A 21,876-nucleotide genomic window follows, 5' to 3' on the forward strand; every position below is an offset into this window, starting at 1 on the left:
AAGATCAATTGCTACCTTGCTTCCCCGCATTGCTTTCCATGATATTTCTTAAAAAAAGGCTCCAAAGGCTGCCAAAATTCACTCTACTCTTTTTACGCTGCCTTTTATCTCTCTATATAGGTAAAACAGCGCCATTATAGAATGAGCGCGACAATGGGTGAGTGGGTCGTGCAGCGCATGCATTAATTGCATTAAATATTTTAATGTGATACATTTTTTAAAAAATTAATTACCGCCGTTATCGGGATAAATCTGATAACCCTACCTTAAGCCTAAACTAAAGACTCTGGATGAGGGTAACATATTATGTCTAACGTTAAATACAATTAGAAAACAATTTAATTAAAAAATATATATATATATATTAAAAAAAGGCATGGCCGATATTTATTTTGCTGATTCCGATACGTTGAAAATGACGTGATCGGGACATCTCCAATCACAATACAATACAATTAGCCATAATATGTTAGTCCATGATCACATAAATCGGTATTTGTTTGATATCGGTATCAGAGTTTGAGTTGGACAATCTCGGGACATCGTTTATCAGTTAAAAAGTCATTATCTGACAACTCTAGTAAATATTATCATAGTAAATGTTTTTGTCTAAACCAAGTTGATTCTATAGTTCATTTTTCAAATCATATAGTTAATTTTTTTATTTTTTTTATTTTATAGCCAACAGGCCTCTCTATAATTAAATAAGATCTTTAAAAAAAAAAAAAAAAAAAAAAAAAAAAGATCTTAACATCCCTACTTCTATCACATAAACCTTTCTTTTTGTTCCTTTACAAATGATCATTATATTACATCATTATAATAGTATTGTTCAGAAGCACTCTAGTCCATTAGTCAATCCCACCCAGTTGCAGCTCTCTTTTTGTCGTTTTGTACTTCTATTTTTGGCCATGGCTCATGTTGAACATTTTCTTAGAACACCTTGCTGAATTTTGGTAACAACGTTTAATCCAAAACAGGGATGTGTATCACCACGTTTTTCCGTGGGGTTTGTTGGTGTACTGAACCTGATGCAAAGTATCTGCACAAAGAGGTCTAGACCAGATCACATGACCTGTTTGTGATGATTTCTTCACAAGCGAAGTAATATTTGTGGTACTACACAAGCCAATTTAGGACAGTCTGATCGCTGTACCCATGTGGGTCGGGAGTGTGTGTGGATGAGTGACTCAGCGGGAAGTGGAGGTTATTTAAATAAGGGCTGTTAAATGTTTCGACAACACCTCTGGCACCTCTTCTGACATTGACGTCACCTATCCATCTATTTTCATGACTGAAATGATGTCAAAACTCCATGGAAACCATGCACTCCTCCAGCAGCTTCAGTCTTTCTAACCAGAAACACCCAAGAGATGGGAATATTTGAAAGCTGTATCTTTCTTTCTCGCTTGCTCTCTCTGTGTCTCTCACATACATCTAAACACACACTCCCTGATGAGAGTAATACATTTGTCCTCGGCCCAGTTTCGCTTCCGTGTTTATATGACCTGGTGATTTGGGGTTACTATAAAAGAAGTGGCCCATAACCATAAGTGCTCATTGGCCAAGCAGACCAAGCAGACAAGTGACCATTCTAACAATGTAATATATGACCATAAATAAAAATATCTCTCATGCTGGATCATTTGAATGACTCCACATGCTTCACTTGTAGAATCCTCTCGCTGTTATCATTAATTAAATTCCATTTTTTTGTTGGCATGTTGAGGTAGTTTACTGTATAGCAGAAAATTATTGCTAGACTTTTATCAACCTGTTTTAAAGGAGCTTAAAATTTACTGACAATTGCTAGGGCAAATTGTTTCATTTCACGTATTCTTCTTCCTAATGCCACGTTTTCATAAACATGGCTGCCTCCCAAATTGATTGCTTACAATGTTTTGTTAATGTTTGTCTTTATATTTATGGTTAACTGTTTTTTACAATTCATTTATTCATTCATTCATCTTCTGTGCCGCTTACCCTCACGAGGGTTGCAGGGCTGCAGGAGCCTATCCACCTAAGTATTGGACATTAAACAGGATACACCTTGTGTTAGTTGCCAGCCATACTCATACTTAAGGACAATTTGGAGTGTTCAATTTGCTAGTCATGCATGTTTTGGGGTATATGGAAGGAAACTGGAGTACCCTGGAAAAAAAAAAAACAACAACATGCAGACACGGGGAGAACATACAAACTCCTCACCGGATTGAACACAGAACTTTGAGGCAGACATGCTAACCACTACTCCACATTTATGTTACTTACTGGACTAAAGTTAGCCCTCAAACTAGCTATGTTAGCATAATAGCTAACATGACTTTGGATACTTCACAAGAAATCTCTATTTTTACAAATAAACCTTTTACAATGATTTATTTTTTCATATATAGCTTTAAAAGAGTGGACACGTTATGATGGAACTACACTGAACCTTTATAAAACTGTAAAATTTGATTTTTAACTACATTTTTATTGTACAGGCATGAAAATGGGTCAGGAGTTAAAAAGGTGAGAAGGGTGTGGAGGAAATATGTTCCGGTAGGGCTGTCCCAAACGACTACCGTAATTTCCGGACTATTGAGCGCCCCTGATTACAAGCCTCACCCAGTACATTTTTAAGGGAAAAAACATTTTGTACATTCATAAGCCTCTCCTGTTTATAAGCCGCGTGTGCCCACATAGTAACATGAGATATTTATGAAGAAATACACAGAGCTTTCTGAGTTTTAATAACATACTTTGACGAATCGGGTTATAAATATAGCGCGTGACTTACGGGAGTAAGGGAGGTGCTGAAGAGCGAGAGACTTGCCTTCCTGTTATTGCGCGGCGGTGTGCGCATCGGCTGCTGCAGACAGCAGTCGTGTGTTGTTCCACGAGTTTCCAAAATAAAGAATTGCAACCTAACTAAGCGGGTGACTCTTTGTCAACATTACAATACCTTAACTTTTCTTTCCAAAGAGCGCCAGCAAAACGGCACTTAGCGGACTCCTCAAGCTCACTCCTGAGCGTGTGTCGTCCTCTTCATCACGCAGCAGACCGGCTTTTCGAAACCCGTTGGTGATGGTTGATTTTTTTTTTTTTTTATAATGCTCCACGCTGTCAGACTCGTGCAAAAATTTCTCTTAGCGTGCGGCCAGTTTTGGTAAACGATCTCTCATCCAAGCCTTCAGTTCAACTCGGCACGTCATATCCATTTCTTCTAGCATTTTCCATGATGCGGGTCTGCTAATTTTACTAATGCACAAAGATGAGGGTCTGCTACTTTTATTAGTGCACGAAGCACAAAGTTAAAATACGGGTATAAGTGCAAACTAGCGTTTTTCCTCGACACATATATTCCACGTGTTTTACGCTTACATTTTATGCTCGAGCGCTCCTGGCGGTCGTTAGAAAAATTGATAAATTGGCCACATCATTGCATACGCCGCAGGATTCAAAATGAGGGAAAAAAGTAGCGGCTTGTAGTTCGGAAATTACGGTAATTTTCCCCCGACTAGTCAGCCGACTAATTTTACAATTAGTCGACTAATATATATATATATATATTTTTTTACTAATTTAGCAATGAAATTTTTGTTGATGCTTATTAATTCACCATAACATTTTGGAACACTTAAATTCTTTATTAAAGTACAAATAAACATGTAAATAACAATAATTAATCACACATGAACACTGGGGTCAAATGCTAATAGTAGGCCTGAACGATATTGGAAAAAACTATCATTGCGATTTTTGGGGAGTTTGCGATATTATATTGCGATACTAAAACGAGAAAATTTTCACCAAACAACTTGAATAGCTCCGTTCGGGATAGCTGCACTGTTGACGAAGAAAAACAGTTTGACCGCGCTGCCTAGAAGGAGGGAGATTGAGACACTGTGGTGCTGTATGAGCATGAAGCAGAAAAACATGAATGTATGTTGTTTTTAAATTCCGATGCTCTGAAAAATGGCGCCATCGGCCCTAATTTTTATAACTCATTTTAATCCAGTATCTGCACACTTGATTCGTTCATGAAGTAAAACAAAAGTTTAAATGTTGAAAAAAAGAAAAAATATTGCACGTCCTACGATGTGACTATTGCGCATGCGCACATTGCGATGGTGATGTTCAAACGATATATTGTGCAGGCTTAGCTGATAGCATTTACTAGTGCGAAAGAATGGAATGTAAACAGATTCAGAACACTGACTTCGCCTTTCAAACATTATTCAAAACAAATCTTATAAAAAAAATTAAAAAAAAAAAAAAAAATGCCCAGAATTATTATCGTATACTACTATATATAATAGTATTATAATAATTATAATATTAATTGCCAATCATATTTTTTAAAAACGGTGTCATTTTAAAGTTATTCTTAGTGTAAAATCAAATTCTGTAGTATTATAGTATTTACATATTATAGTATTAATTCTGAAGTATGTGGGATTTTATATGAAAAACGTGACGTGCTTTTATTTTGAAATGTTCACCGGAAGTACCCCTAAATCGCTAGCAACTTTACATTCCGCAAAAAGCACTTTTCGTCATTGCTTGTGGTGTCACTAATAGATTTTTTTTGTTTTTTTGTTTGCAAATGCTGTTAACGAGCGATTTTTCATGTTTGAAGTGTCACCTTTTAACCGCAAGTTTGCGTTTTGGAAAAGAAAGTACAGTAAAGTAAGTTGTCTTTTTTTCCCCATTAGTCTCAGTGTAGCAATGCTAACGTTTACAGTGTTTAATATTGATGTTTCCTTATTTTGTATGTGTGAACTGTAATTCTACGGCGTGTTGTTGTATACAATAAACATCTGGACACAACAACTGGAGTCTCATATGTCATCTCCACGGACGCACAAATGTATGCACGCACGCGGTAATAAAACGCAGCCTTGAAAATTACCGCCCTCATTTTTATTTACCTTGCGATAAATGGACTCATTGCATATCGCGAGAGGCTAAGCAACTTCATAAAATATGTCGTTAATTAGTTAGATGGACTTACGACCCCCCCCCCCCCCCCCTTAAAATTTTCTCCTCAGATCTACACATTTCACGTAGGTCACCCTTTTTGACTTCAGAACGGCGAATTTCGCCAAAAGGTGAGTGATTTCCATGCCTGTTGTTGTAAGTTGAATTTCCAGCCACTGGTATAATATTATCGCAGAAGAGTGATGTCATTAATAAATGGGGAATTTTGTTAAAGGGAGACTAACAACAGAGTGGACAGTGACACTGGGGACAAACAGAAAACCTTTTTTTTTTATTTATTTAAATTATGTATTTTAATTTAAAAACAACACATGATTAAAGAAAGTAATCAAGGAAAATAAAATCAGAACAATTATTTTGGAAAAATTGTTTCTACTTCATTTTTTTATTGACTGGATTTGAATGAAACACTAAAAATACTGTATAGCACATTTCCATAACAACCTTTTACCAGAAATATATTAAATTTAAAAAGTAGAATATAGGATCCTGTAACCTTGAATTTACAGTATAATAGACAGCAATTGATAATACACAAACCTACGATGGCAAGTCAAAAATTATCCGCACTTTAATGGTTTTATTTGGATGTACTTGTTCCAGCAGTCGACAAGCTTATGAATGCCAAGTGAGAAGAAAGTCTTTGGTTGGTCACACAACCATTTACCGGTATGCATCACTTTTTGCACTGCTTCATTAGAATAAAATTTACGGCCCTATAATGCATCTTTGAGTGGAGCAAAGAGAGGATAATCGGAAGGAACAAAATATGGGCCGTATGCAGAATGCTCCAGCACCTCAAAACCCACTTTGTTAATGGTTTCAATGGTTGCTTTGGCATTATGGATTGTCATGCTGCAGCAACACATTCTTTAACAGTAATCCAAAGCATTTGGTGCGAATTGCAGGCTTCAGGCGGTTGGCTAGCAAATCACAATACCTTGCCTGTGGATTGTAATGCCTTTTTCCATGAAATCTTCCAAAATAGGCCCTTTGGAATCCCCAAAAATGGTTAGCATAACCTTTCCTGCAGAAAGTTGATGCTTGAATTATTTTTTACCGGGGAGTACGGATATTTCCAGTCCAAGCTTTGCCTCTAGGATTCAGGACTGTAGTGATGAACCGATGATTGATCTCCAGTGACTATTTGACTCAAAAATTCTTCACCTTCATTGTTGTAGTGGTTTAGTAACATTTGGCAGATCTCCACACGTCTACACTTGTGCTCTTCTGTAAGTTGTCTTGGCACACACCTTGCAGAAACTTTACAGTACTCAGGGATTTCATGAATCATTTCTTGAGCAGAGCCATGACTGATCTGCAAAGTTTGGGCTAACTCAACAATGTCATTTGTTGAGCTTGCTCAGTCTTCTTTTCACTGGTGGAGTTTGATGGACATCCTGCTCCTTCTATTGTACATGTTTCACACTTGTCCGACCACTTTTTAACTTCTCAATCATCTCATACAATGTGGTTTTCGATTGTGCACCGTCTCCATACTGTGTTAAGAGTCTTTTGAGGATGTGAATGTGAACCTTCTGACCACAAAAATCAGACCACAGCACATTGTTCTTGTCCGGTGCATTGTGTTAGTGGAGCATCTGTTTTTGTCAACTGAAAATAACACGTGTTAAAACAGATCATGATCACGTGACACAGTATTCGGCGCATGTAAAAAAAAATTGTAGACAACTAAAGCAAGAGTGCGTTATATAGCAATTTTTTGACATGTCCTCGTATGTTGTATGAGTATTTGTCAAACTTCAGTGAATATACATCTTACGTAATTTATGCTGGGGACACAAATGGCACCCTACAGAAAAAAATGACCCTTATGATTGTTTACATAAAAAAATAAATAAATAAAAAAATAAAATAAATTAAAAAAAAAAAAAAACAGGTTTTCCAAAATCCTATCAATGTCACAGGTCAACATAAACAAAACATTTACATCATGAAAGTATCTAAAAAATAATTTTTGCAAATACATAAATATTTGTCTTTTGCCTTTGTCTTGGTTTGCAAAGATGATCCATTACATAGTAATTAATGAATAAATTAATAATAAATAAGAGATGTAAAAACCAGCGCGTGGCTTGATATGGAAAGATATTACCTTATTTGCATTTTTTTTTCTTTTACATTCGAGTCTCCCTCTTCATATTGGTTCTTGTGTCATTAAAAACGTGGAGAAAAAAACAGCAATGTTAAAAACCTTATTACAGTAATCAGCGAGGCAGAGAAATGGAGACACATTCTTCAAACAAATCATTGGCATAATTTAATGTCTTTAATCACATCAAAACATGGTAGGTATTAAAGTGTGAAGGAAACTATTCATATTGGCAGTTTACCAATGTGAAGATATCGTATTGTTTCACCCTGAAAAACTTTTTTTTGTTTTGTTTTAATGGAAAGGAAATTTTAGAATAAGTCTGAGACATAGCTATGTAAGTACGTACTGTAAATACGTACGAAAGCTTGTGTGTGTATGCTCATGTCATTTTTATGTGTGGATGGGTCAGGTGACAAACATTAATGAACCAGGGATGATTCATTTACGATATTTGTGACTTCCGGTCACGACGTGGAAGCATGGAGGACCCATATGTAGGGAAACATAGACAGGGGGTTAAGGCAGGGTGGCGGTGAACTTAATAAAAAATGATTTAACGATAACTACAAAAACACAAGGTACCAACAAAAAGCATCAAAATGTAAAGATGAACGAGGGCTTGGACAGAGATTTAGACGGCGGGTAGATACATGGATTGACACTTGGAAAAACACATGGATTGACGATGACTGAACAAGAACAGACAGCACATGGGATACTTAAATACAGACATAGGGTAATGAGACACAAATGGATGATAAATGAAACAGCAAATTGGTTTAGACAAAAGAAGCAGGCCACAACAGGTGAAATGAATGGGTAATCACATGGACAAGAAACACTAGGGCAAAATCCTAACAAAACTTAAGGCATGACACTTCCATAAAAGCCAATTTAATGTGATCAGCCCATAGTGCTCTGCTTACCGGGCTCTCTGTTAAATGTACTGTATTTTTCGGACTATAAGTCGCACCTGAGTATAAGTCGCACCAGCCATAAAATGCCCAACGAAGAGGAAAAAAAACATATATAAGTCGCTCCAGAGTATAAGTCGCATTTTGGGGGGAAATTTACCTGATAAAATTCAATACATAGAACAGATATGTCATCCTGAAAGGCAATTTAAAATAAAAATACAATAGAGAACAACATGCTGAATAAGTGTACAGTAAGATAATGTTACATGGTGCATAAACAACCAAATGCGAACATGGCCGGTATGTTAACGTAACATAGCTATTAATAGTTATTCAGATAATTATAGCATAAAGGACATGCTAAAAAGTTTACCAAACCATCAGTGCCAATCCAAAACACCAAAATAACATGTGAAATGATATAATAATGTGTTAATAATTTCACACATTAGTCGCTCCTGAGTATAAGTGTCACTCCCAGCCAAACTATGAAAAAAACTGCGACTTATAGTCCGAAAAATAGGGTACAGTACTTTAATTTAGTTAACTCTCTTGTAAAATGTAGTTGTTTATGGTTTAGGATAAAAGATAAGAAATAAAATAGAGATACAGGGATCCCTTGCTACTTCGCGCTTCAAACTTTTTTTTTCCAGTTAAAAAAATAAAATAAAATAAATGAGTATTTTATACAGCTGTCCCGATCTGATCACGTAGTCTCTCACTTTCGCTCCTGCTGCTTTTCTTGGTCAGGCAGTGCACTGAAGTTGCTTATTAAAGTTAACGATGATTGACTGACCTTAAGGTTTGATCTTGCCAGAGACGCATGGAAGCCAAAACCTCAAAGTGCTGCATGCGTCAATCAGCATTTAACTTGTTACGTAGTTGCTGTTGCTGTAAATTTCTCCTCAGTTTAATTTTTAAAATACCTCCGTGCTGTCATGTTGGAAAAGGCACCTTTGGGCAGTCAGAGAAGTACAATCATTTCCCAAGAAAAATATTTTTTAATATTATTGTTGTTGCACTGCCGCAGCAGCATGTACTAGTATATCAAGCTTTTACGTAATTTAGTGGAGTTCAGAATACATGGAGAGAACACTATGAACTACGTATTTCAAAAAGGATTATTATAGTTGTATTTTGCATTTGTTGACGATATATCATTTGGCCATTTTCTGCTTTGAAAGCATTTTTTTTTCTTGTTAATTGGCTGGCATCCCCCGAGCAGACTGTTGCCAACAAAGCACCTTGAAATTGAAAAGTGAATTGGAACAGAATGGGAGGGAGGGATTCTCATTCCCGCACTCTTATTCTGCAACTGGTAAAGCAGGATTAGTTTTGGCAGTATACGAGACAAAAGGGACCATGCATATTTGTGTTGATGTCTGCAAATGTTGTTTTGTGTGTGTTGGTGTGCCAGCTCAAAGCTGAAGTCAGGGCAGCAAGGTTTTTAGGGGACTCAATTAGTTCAGCCCGAACACAAATCCTGAATCTGTCACATTCAAGGTCTATCTTGGATATGGCAGGGAAAAAACACTAAAGCTTTGCCTGCAATTCACCAAAGCCCAAAGTCCCTCTGCTGCCCCGCTTATCCCTGAGAATCCCTGCACACCGTGGGGACTAGTGGGGAGCCGATCACAGCTGGAATCCCACGATCAGCCCTTGCTCTGGGTTTTCGCATGTTAGTGTGGCTTGTTTCGGCTTGAAAAGAGATTTAGCCTCATGTCTGCTTGTGCCAGGTCTATTTTCAATTATACGTTTGCAAACCTCAGTTTCTGTGTAACACACATGGCCTGCAGAACATGAGGAAAGAAACCCTCTTTTGACTGATTGGTGCAGTTCCCAGATTGTAAAACTGGACAGAACACGGACAAAAACAGATTGAAATGACGTAATGACAATCCCATTTTGACCTATATTCGCTACAAAATATTAATAGTTCAAACTAAATGGACTTCTTTGTACAATAGACACAACCAATCAAACTCAGTGGGCTCAAGGGCAGTAAGGACAAGGGAAAAGTGAGCTTCATTACTGTCTCCAACAACAAAATTCCAGACTTCACTTTTCTATCTGAAATATTCATGTTCTCCTCAAGCATATAATGTTTCTTTTGTGATCACATGGTTTTGTTTTAGTTTTCAGCACAAACAAACATGAAACACGAAAAAGGTGTAGGGTAAATTCTCTAAAACAGGGAGCAGAAGGAAGACTGAATTACTGTCATCAGATGAATTCTTCATCCTGCTCAGCACAATTCTTGATTTCGCTGTGAAGGATGCCTTCTACAAGCATTAAACGATAACCTGCAATGACCAGTTGAAAGGGACAATAATGAAATAATGATGTAAGAAATCTCATGAAATGACTTGCAATGTTAAAACACTGTAAAAAATTGTGGCTATAAATTAACACTGGAAGTCCCTAGGTTTTTTTTTGGCTATAAAGAAAGACCAGAAAGGCGTCAAATGACCCCGATACCAAACTGACTACTGGGCTTTTTCAAACAAGAGACCACTCAAACAAGCAATCAAGCAGGCAGCCCCCCAACACACTCCTGTGGAGTCGCTGCCTAGGTGTGAAGGGGGGGGGGGGGGGGGGGGGGGGGGGGGTTTCACTCTGGATAGCTGCAATTTTTTTTTATTTTTATTTTTTATTTATTATTAACCTGTCCTGTTCAGCTGTTTGACACAGAGAATGGAAGTCTAAGTGTCCGGTTGGTCTGAACAGTTTTAATGTTTCACATTGAAAGTATGACATACTCCCATTGTGATCATTCAACATCTCATTTATTATTACAAAGCAGCGAACAGGAAGCGGTTATGGGGAACAGAAAAAAAAACACAAGAAAAGAAAGAAAGAAAAGCAATAACAAGAAACACATTGAACGTCTACACTAACTAATAATATGTTGGTGCTATCCTCAGCTTGATGTATTTCCGGTAGACACCATGTGGGTGGGCCTGTTGACCAGGGAAAGAAGAGGAGGGGGGTTGAAGGAGACCATAAGCTAAGTGATTGGGAGGGGTAGAGTGTACACAAATCAGTACTGTGATCTGGAACCCAGTAATTGTGTGAATCCCTTGTGAGTGTAAGCCCGTTGGCAACCGACCCTACACCGCCCCACCGCCAATCCTGGCACCAGGACCCTCCACCCGAGCGTGGCCAATCACAACCAGCCGCGCGCAAGCCCAACCAAACATGTGACAGCCAAGCAGACGTGCGGAACCGCCGTGGGCGCCAACCAGGGCCTCGGCCCCCACCCAGCCAGTCCGGGGAAGGAGGGCTTTCAAGGGGGGTGCGGGCAGCGCTGCCCATCCCTCCTCTTGCAGCCCAGCAAAGGAGCCATCGTCACCCCCCGGGATCCAGAGTGGTCCCCCGAGCCACCCGCGCTCCCATATACCGGCCTTCAGGGATGGGAAGAGGGGACGCACCACCAACCCCACCCCCATCCGCCCACCCAGCCGCCGCAGCCCCCCAACCGACACAGCACGCCACGGGACCCCTAGCAGCCGCAGGGCAGGAGAAGCGCCAGGATCAAGGCAGCCTCTGCCCTGCAAACACTCAAGATGCTAATTGGAGCAATCCAACCCTGTGGTTTTGAGAGTGTGAATGGGGATTAAGGTCAGATGACCCTTGTCTGGTAACAATAGTGATTTGTATCAACTGATCCACCCTTGGTAGTTCTAGTTAATTAATAAACGTCGATATTGTCAGTGTTATTTGTGGGCTGATATATTTTGCAATATCGACAACTCCACTCCACTCCTTTTGCCTGTTTTCCCCTTCATGCGGAGCAGACATAGTTTTGGCTTCTATTTTCTACCTTCACTGTCACTTCAACAAATCTACCACCACGGAAATCACACGGCAGGAGTTGGCTGACATTCGTGCATTTTTGTTGTCTTTAGTGCTGCCATCATAAAGATGCACATACAGCCAAGAATTTCCGCCCACAACTCCTTGTGGATAAGTTAAAAAAACAGGAACATAGCAAGAAAACTACAGTATTGCTTTGTTGTGTCGACTTCTTTCGGTGATATTATGAAATCATCAGACAAAAGTATTCATAATGTCATCTCTTTGCGGAAGCAGCACTAAAGCTCAGAAAATGTCTCTGATGTGCTTTCTTGAAAGTGCCATTTGTTGCTGAGAAGGTTTCATAGAGCTCAATTGCAACTAATAGGCCCAATAGGCCAAAGATGTCAGTATGATTTGGAATAACAAACATCGGTCTGATATTATTGCACTCCTGTGTTGGGAGGTTGACAGGAACACAATGTGAGACATAGAATAAGGGATTACACCAAACAAAAGCATTTTGCAAACGAATCAATTCTCAGTATTAAACATAAAATATGAATTAAACATTGGGTATTGGCTGGCAACCAGTTCAGGGTTTACCCTCCCTCCTGTCCATAGTTAGCCGGGATAGGCTCCAGCACCCAGTGACCCTCATGAGGATGAGTCGTACAGAAGATGAATGAAAGAATTAAAACACTGGGAAGTAGCACCCACATCAATGGGGCAGTGTCCCCATGCCATTGAATATGTGAAATTATTTTGTAATATATTTCTTGATGATATGATTCTTAATGACACAATTCAGGCATTTGAAACGGATTGTATGAAGAAAAGTTGTGTGAGTCCTTAGTCTCACAGAGCTATTTTTTCTCATTGGAATAGGGTTGGCCTGTCTGCATCAGGTTTTCTGAGTTTGTGGGCTCAAGAGTTGAGTATAGAGAAATAGAAAGAGCTAGTGCTGGCTATGGGTCTTACCTTAATCCTTTCCACACATTTTTCAAAGCATTTCTCTGAGACATCCAAAGAAGCAGAGGTGCATCCTTTTGTCAAAGGCAGATTAACCTTATATAAACAGGTTTCAGAAAGGAGAAAAGGCTGAAGTGATGGGGGAGGGCAATGTTTTCAAATAACTTTGAAAATGGACTAGAGCGAAATGAAAGAAGTGCAAAATGAATGCGGAAAAAAATGAAATGATATACAGAGTTTCAAAGCTGGCTGCAGAGGGAAGATTGAAAAGATGAGGCAATTTTGATTGGTGGCTTGGAGAAGAGAGCTTTGGTTTGGTTGGGATTGCAGCCAGTGGAGCAGCTCAGTGGAGTAAGCTGCTTCCAGATGAGTGAAAAGAGTGACACAAGCTCTCCCATACGCAAGCACAGGCCAGTGAAAGGCCACAATAGCAGCCATGTTCCCGTCACACAGCAAATCAAAGGTCTGACAGATCGCTGCCACTGAACTCTCCTGAGCTCCAAGGAACCAAAGGCCCACGAATTACGAGTGTCATGTTGCGGAAAGAACATACGGATATTGACGACAAATGCTGTTTATATACTAATGTTATTATTATTAACCGGAATCTTAGTGGAGACATGGTAGGTGTCTGATTTGTGGATAGTACTACGGAAGATTATCATTTCTCCCTTACTTAGAGTACTCCATTATTAATGGGTTAATTGCTGCCACATACTGTACATTCTGTGCCTCCTTCATACAGTGAGCCTGAAGTTCAAAACAACAAATCAAAAAGCACAACGGCAAATAAAAAAAAAGACAACTGCAAATTGCAAAACACAATGGCAAATGAAAAAAAAAACTACAAATAACAATATGCAAAACAAATAAATAAAAAAAAAGAAAACTGAAAATCAGAAACCACTATGAAGAATCAGAAAGGAATACAAAATGATTTTACTGGAAAAGGTAGGTACTCCTGCCAAATTACACTCCTGTACTCGCTGTCAATCCAACCTACTGCCGAGGAAATCTCATGCCATGAGTTCACTGACATTTTTGCATTTGGATTGTGTTTAGTGTTGACATCATAAAATTGGACATAATGTATTGACTTACATATTGTATTTGTTTTTAAAGATGTATGTATCACAGACCTAGTGGCGTTCCTAGTAAGCTTGAGAACGATAAACCGATACGACCGGATATCCGGTTTTACAGGTGAGAGATACAGCTGTATCGATAGTAAAGTTACCATTCGACAGTAATTAGCCATTGAATATTCAATGAACCGATAGTAGAGATAAAATTCGGCTATCGCGATCACAAGAATCGGCTTCTAATGCTTAGTTCAATGCGTAGCTTAATATGATAATTTAGCGTTTACCTCACATGCGGCGCTTGAGTCATTCACCACACAGCGCACTTAGATTGTGACCGCCATCGTGGTTGCCTCAACTTCCCATTCATTTCGGCAGAACCACTAGTAGTTGCCATCATTACCCAATCGTCACGGGCGTGACATAACAACGCGAGAGCTAACAAAACCACTGTAACGCACGCTCAGTAGAGTTTTCTTCAAAGCCCAAAACGAAACTAGTAGTGGCAACGAAGCAACATGCTAAAACAATGGACAGTTTGCGCACCACTCCAGCGACGTGCAGCGATTTATTTTCAACGCACCCAGGAAAACAAAAATCGGACTTTGAAGTGACGAAGGCAGTCAGATCTGTTCGCATGGGACAGAGCTAGTGAGAAGTGTGAAGCGGTACAGAGATCGTGAGTTTTTAACCCTAAAAATTAACCCACTACAATGGTGGAAAGGGCAGCATATTGTTTCCACGAAACACAGTCTACTTAAACATGAACATGTGGATCTGTTGATCTTCCTCGAGAAAAATCTGCCCTTCAAAAAAGATATAGACAGTGATGAGGAATAAAAAAAAAATGTGGAAGCACAGGCATAAGTGAATGACTTTGCTGTGTATAAGGTTAAAGTAATGATTATAGACCTGTCTGTCTAAAATGCCATGTTTTTATTCCCCCAGTTATACCAGTGGAAAAGCATAATTTATTATTTATTTATGATAACTAGGGATGGGAATTGATAGGATTTTTACAATTCCGATTCCATTATCGATATTGCTTAACGATTCGATTCTTTATCGATTCTCTTATCGATTCTAATTTGGGGAAAAAGAACAAACGTTTTGATTGGCATCGAGTTTGTTTAATCAGAAGTCACAACCTTACAAACTCACCACGAGATCAAAAGAGGCCCAAAGCCTCAATGTTAACTGTGGCAATAAGTGGAAAATACACAGGAATGTGTAACATTTTACTGAAACATTTATCTAATAGAAATAAAAAATATTGGTATATATTGGCAGATAGGTTGCTGTTCTGCCTTTGGCAATATGTGTTAAAGCAGGGGTCCCAAAACTTTCTTGTGAGGGCCACATAACTTTTCCCTTCTCTGATGAGGGGCCGGGGTCAGTTTGTAACAGAAAAAGTGTGACGATTGCAGAAGTGCATAAATGTAAAAAATTATTGTTTTTCAGAAAGCCACAATCAAATAACCCTTTCTGGATTCTTCACGGAATGAAAGTAAATAAAATAAAAATAATAATATAATATAATAATAATAATAATAATTAATAATAAAAACACTATTAATTAAATAGATAATGACCAAATAACCCTCTCTGAATTCTTCAAGGAAAAGGCCAGGAAATAAATAACACGATTGAGAATTTAAAAAAAAAAATCAAAATGGCTGGACCAAATATGGAGGCGGGCCGCATATGGGCCGCGGGCCGCAGTTTGGGGACTAATGGGTTAATGTGTATTATTTACCATTACATTGAAATGCATGCCTTTTAGTTTTTGTGGCGCTTACACGCTCAAGTGGGGGCGCCCTTGCGCTTCCTCACGCGAAGAAGAACGCGCTCACGTGAAGAAGAGCGCGCTTACACCCGAAGAAGAAATGCCGCATCCAAACGAGTGAGCGAGTTAGTGAGAGAGGGAAACACTTCTACGAGCCTACGTTCTTTGTTAATGTTAATATCTACAGAGGCAACACCTGTATGTATCATCTTTTGTGTTGTTGTTGTTGTGTTTCCACTCGCGATCGGACACTTAAATCCAGTTGTGTAGTGGTTTGAACGATGTGCTAATGCTAGCGAACGAATGCTAACCATTTATTATTACCGTTATTAGCAGCTAATCATCGCTGATTTACGTTGATGCAAACCTGTTTGTTATTGGGGACGAAATTGATTTGTTTCATTTCTATTTAGTCTCACTCTTCAAGTGATGGTTGAATAAAGTCAGCAAATTATACCAACGTCTTCTGCATCGTCATTTGGGAGTTTAGCTAGCTGTATAGCCAGGACTGAGCCTTAGCCTCTCTGTGAGGACAGCGCAGTCGTATTCCCTCCCGATGCGTTATCTCCACCATGCAATGACTGCAAGTCGCTTTGTTGTAATTTTTCCTCGTGAAGTGAAGACACACTTTCGAGCGTTTGAACCTACGTGCTGTCATTGTTATGTTTGTGGCTGCAATGCTCGTGCTTACCCGTCGTAACCTTTCATTTTCACACCCTTTCCTGGTGAAGTGTAGTCAAACTTTGGAGCGAGTGGTTCTTGGCGCCATGCTAGTTTGATGCGTCTGGACAACAAGACACATCACGACGCAATACGCGTCTTTAGGAATCGTTAAAGGGATCGTTAAGGCTTTTTCATTGTGATGTCGAGGCCTCGAAACACTCGGAACCGGTTCCGAATTGGAATCGGATTTCGATTCCCATCCCTAATGATAACACTAGCAGGTTTTATTCTTTTTTTCTACAGCTGCTGCATATAATTAATATTTTTTGCTTGTAAAATGTTTATGTTGAAAGTTTGCACTTAAATTACTTACCTATTGTGTTCAAAACACCAGGAAATACAGTAATTACTGCACTTTATTGTTGTCTGTCACTGGAGTTATATTTTATTATCAATCCCATCCAACAAAATGATGGTCATATAATAAGCTTTATTTTTTTTTCATAAAAAAATAAAACATAACATTGGTATGAAACTTTATTATTTTTTTTATATGTTTAAAATACTGTACGAACACACCCAACAAATGTTTACTATCATATCGTCTTCACTCTGTATTGAACCGTATCGTTCTAAAACTGTATCGAATCGTATCGAATCGCCTAGCCTTAAAAATGTATCGTTTTTTTAATCGAATCGTAACCTGTGTATCTAAATACATATCGAATCGGCTTCTTGCCAGAGATTCCCAATCCTAGTTCCTAGCCTACATGGTGCCCTGGTCGACAAGACGCCACCACCCCTACCCCAAAATAAACCCAACAACATTTGACCCACAAAATTCAGTGTATGAAGTAGGGATGTCCTGATCCAGGTTTTTGCACTTCCGATCCGATACCGATATTGTTTTGCACTTCCGATCCGATACGATACTGGCCGATACCGATACCGGCCTATCTGAGCATGTATTAAAGTTTAAAGTTATTTAGCCTCCTTACTTAGTTGTCAGACTCATGTTGAAAAGGGTTTTAGTACTCTTGATAACAACTAGCCAGCTGAATTAGGTGAGTTTGAATAACACACAACGGTTGGTAACAAGAAACTGACCTGTTTATTCAGTGACAAACACAAAACATTATAAATAACAAACAGAAATGGCATCGTCAGTCAGTAAAACGTGCAAATAATATTGTAAACTGTCTTAAAAAAGCAAAACACACAAACAACCTCAGTGGAAAATCCCACAAACCCACCAAGCTATTAGATGTTTTTAATGTTTCGTGCATTAGTTACAATAATTGTATCAAAAGCCTCTCAGGTTTAAATAAACAACTATTTCAGTATCAAGTTAACATTTTAAAACAGTAAATCAAATACTCAAGTCCCCATTCTGTATCAGCAGCTTTAAACTTATTCAATTCATTTAATTTTGTGAATCTACTGTTAAAGTTGTTAAAATTGCTCCCGTTATGCCATAATTTCCCTTCTGTCTACTTTCGACATGTGAAAGTTTTAAAACTGTTTTGAAGATAGATTCAAGTCAAGATTTTGCCGATTTAGGAGTACTTTAGATAAAAAGTTAATTAGGTTCACTTGGAAGGTTCACAACAGCCTACTAGGGAAGTCTCCTGCTTTAAGATGGCGGCCGTTTACTAACGCATCTAGTTTTCCATACTTCAATGTTGCTAATGCCGTAGAGTCTGTCGTTTTGCATCTAGTTCTATATACATATGATATCTATTATCTACAGTAAAACGATGTTGACGTAGTTTGTAGCGGCTGTCAGCAGCAGTCAGGTATTCTTGTGTTTTTTATCCAGTGGCATGAGTTGAGCTAAAGCCGTGAGTTGAGCATTGGCATTACCCGGGTCTATGACAAGCATGGTGTTTACTCTCGGGACACAATCCCGAAGACCGCGCTGTGTATTAGTTCCGCTTTACTCAACATATTTGAATAATCGGAATTTGGATGTTTGTGAATCGTTCTCGAATCTTCCACGGCCGAATCGCTCAAGGATGTAATGACGGCTGGGCATGTTGAACCGTGGTTCTAAGTGTTGGATGGTGCGTCTTTACTCACGAGAGATAATGGCTCGTCATCCAGAATGAATTCTTCGGCAATGACTGTTGTTATTCCCTGGGCTTTGGGACTGTCGAGTGCCAGTTTGTCACGCATAGCAAAAGTTTCTGCCAGTTTTAGTTGCGTATGACCTTTGTTTTTGTCTTCGGTTTTCTTAACATGATACTCCTTATATTGTTTGATGTGGTATTTCGCTAAATGCTTGATTAGGTTGGTTGTATAAAACTTCTTATAGCTTTACCACCATGCTTGACTTTATTGTGTCATATGTTGCACTCCGCCTCTTTGTCTTTGTCATCATTTAAGGTGAAATGATCCCACACAGCTGACATTTTTACCGATAAAGTTTCTCGGTAAATTGGGAGACAGTAATGTAGTGTGCTGGAGGTTTGCCGTAAAATGCGGACCAGATTTTAGGGAAACCAAAGCAAAAATTGGAATGGATTATGTAAATCGGTGCGCTCGAAGACCCGGACCGATAAAACTGGATCGGAAGTCTGGATCGGAATTTTTCTGTGTCGGCCGATCCGATACCGATGCGCATTTTTTTGCCCATATCGGTGTTAGATCCGATCTAAATATCGGATCAGGACATCTCTAGTATGAAGTGTACTTAGTATAACCCAACAACAAAAACACACTATTTGTTCAGAATGTTACATTTATTAACACTATCAAACAAGATGAAAGTGCACAACAATAAATATGTGAAAGATGATTTTAATTTAACATCACAAACATGAATAAAATATTGTTGAAATAATAAAGAAAGTGTAGAATATTCTACTTGTGACTAGTTGGCTCAGACGTGTTGACCACTACACGGGCTCCAGTTAGAGAGTACAGGAAATGAACTCCAATACTTTATTGAGCTCACGTGCAGGTTTGCATACAAATACACAAATTTTGTATTGGTGAATAACACAGAGACATATAGTCAACATTCACTCTCTTAATGTGTTTCCCTTAACAAACATTACACCACATAATTTTAACTATAACAGTGAACTACAGTGAACATTTGCACGCTATCTCCTTTCAAACCACTACGTTCACTGCGCATATTATTGATTTCGATATGAGACTAACAGTCGTAGTAACCAATAAAAACTATAACAACTACGAAATTACGAGTGTAAACGATCGAAAAAGCACGGACACAAAAACACATCGAACACAACTATTCTTTCACTTAGCATTGTGAGAAATGTTCACGATCTATGTGCAGCACCTTTAATTCACTTTACACGGCATACTCACACCATCATTGAAACAGCCGACATATAAACCGGGAAATGCAGAACCAGAAACGCATGAGAAATTTCTAAAATAAAAATGCCATCGTAAATAGAAAATAGATTAATTAAACGGCTAAAGTATTAAATTAATTCAAAAATTCTTTAAAAAAAATAATATATTATACAACTAGGTCAGATATTGAAAAAAAAAGATTCTTTGCAAATTAAGGATCAAAGACAACCCTAGATGAGTGGCACTGTTAACTGATCCAAATCCCACACCCACCTCCTTCTACTGGTGTTGCGTGCAGACAATAACCTGCAGGGGGCGTCATTGCAACGCTACAGGCGCCAATTATAATAGTAGACAATCACTCATATGCATGCGGGCCTAGCAATTTGCCACCCCGGGCGACCACCCAACCTGCCCGTGCCAGATACTGCCATCGCACGGACCCAAGCTGGGCTGGGAAAAGCTGTGTATGTTCTCATAGCACAAGGTGCCTGGGCACGTCTTCCCTCTCGTCCAATCAGAAGCGAGTCAATTTTCTCACTAGTGCTTCCATATACCGTTAGATTTATCCAATCAGCCAAAAGTTTCATTTGTCACTAGCTACCTTTTATTGTTGCTTTCAATTTGTTGTGGTGTTTTGTGATTTGCAGTTGTTGTTGTTGTTTTTTTTTTTCAATTTGGTGTAGTGTGCTGCAACTTTAAGTTACTTTTGTAGTTGCGAATGTGTTTTGCAGCTATTTAAAAAATATATATTTTGCCGATATACCGTAATTTCCGGACTACAAGCCGCTACTTTTTTCCCTTATTTTGGATCCTGCGGCGTGTGCAATGATGCGACCAATTTGTGCATCTTTCTGACGGCCGCCCGGGGCGCTCGAGCATGGAATTTGGGAGTGAGACGCGTGGAATATAAGTGTCGAGGAAGACGCTTGTTTGCACTATGACCGGTAGTTTAACTTTGTATGTTGTGCATGAATAGAGGTGGTGGACCCTCGTCTTTTTGCATTAGTAGAATTGGCAGATCTGCATCATGGAGAACGCTAGAAAAAAATAAAATTGGCCATTGGAGTTGTATGGGAAGTTTTGACGACTCGCGGCGAGAGATGGTTTGCCAAGACTCGCCTCATGCGAAGAGCAGCTATTGCACAGGTATGCCGGGGGAGCCTGGCAGCGTGAAGCAGTGTGAAAGAAATTCAGCATCACCAACGGGTTTCGAAGGGCCAGTCTGCTGCGTGCCAAAGAGGACAGCACGGGCTCAGGAGTGCATTTGCCTCATTATGGGAGACATTGAAGGCGACGGCGAAGGACAGATTGAGTAGGTGCGCGGCGAAGTGTATCTGAGCGTCTTCAAATCCGACTCTGAGGGTGAAGACTTCCATGGTTTGAGTGCACAGGAGGAAGATGAAGATTGCTAGCAAAGACTTTTATGTTTTTAATAACCAGCCCAATTTCTGCTGATGCTATTCAACTTCCGTGCCGCTGCTATATAACTGCCGTGTTTGTTGGCACTGTTTGGAACGAAATGTTAAGGTGTGTTATTAAAATGTTGAAAACTGTGTGTATTTCTTTGTCAATATCTCATGTTACTAAGTGGGCACACGCGGCTTATAGCCAGGAGAGGCTTATGTATGTACAAAATGGTTTTTCCTTTAAAAATGTACTGGGTGAGGCTTGTAATCAGGGGCGCCCAATAATCCAGAAATGATGGTAATTTGCTGCTGTCTTTTCTAATTTGAATGCGACTACTGATCAAGCAGGTACCCAGATAGCAAAATATAATTGGAGTGGACATGGGTCAGATGCACTGAAAATTTCGGACCAATTTCGTAAAACGGATCCACCCGAGTGTCTTTTTGAACAATGGGCCAAACCCAGTATGGATTAAATTACCTGATCAGCAAACAGTTTTGGACCAGAACTGATTCAAAGTAGCCGAAACCACATTAATATATGGCCCGGATATGGCACACGTTACCCAATCTGTGCCAGCACTGGGCGAGATTTGAATCAAAAATGTTTTCTGTTAAATTTGGGGTCCATTTAGTTTATTAAAAAACAATAATGGCAACACTCGCGGGCCTCAAGGGGCAGGGGCCCTAACGGTATTCCAACATTGAAACATTTACAGCAATGCAGAGTAAATGCTCTCTCTCTCCATATATTGTTGTGCAACAAATTTTAAATTGCTGAGCTTGCAGACACGGCAGATCACTTGAATACACCGGCCAT

The 21,876-nt window shown here is 39.1% G+C and overlaps 1 protein-coding gene across 1 annotated transcript in view; it reads right to left on the minus strand.

Moving 5' to 3' along the window:
• The window catches only part of LOC130917516 (acetylcholinesterase-like), an 88,370-nt gene extending 78,090 nt beyond the window's left edge, over positions 1-10,280 (minus strand). The window contains exon 1 of the mRNA XM_057838994.1: positions 10,238-10,280. Coding sequence (XP_057694977.1) covers positions 10,238-10,259 — 22 coding nt within the window. The 5' untranslated portion in view covers positions 10,260-10,280. The remainder of the gene's footprint in view (positions 1-10,237) is intronic.
• Between the last annotated feature and the right edge of the window lie 11,596 nt (positions 10,281-21,876).

The sequence above is a fragment of the Corythoichthys intestinalis genome, chromosome 6 (genome assembly GCF_030265065.1).
Source record: "Corythoichthys intestinalis isolate RoL2023-P3 chromosome 6, ASM3026506v1, whole genome shotgun sequence".
NCBI lineage: Eukaryota > Metazoa > Chordata > Actinopteri > Syngnathiformes > Syngnathidae > Corythoichthys > Corythoichthys intestinalis.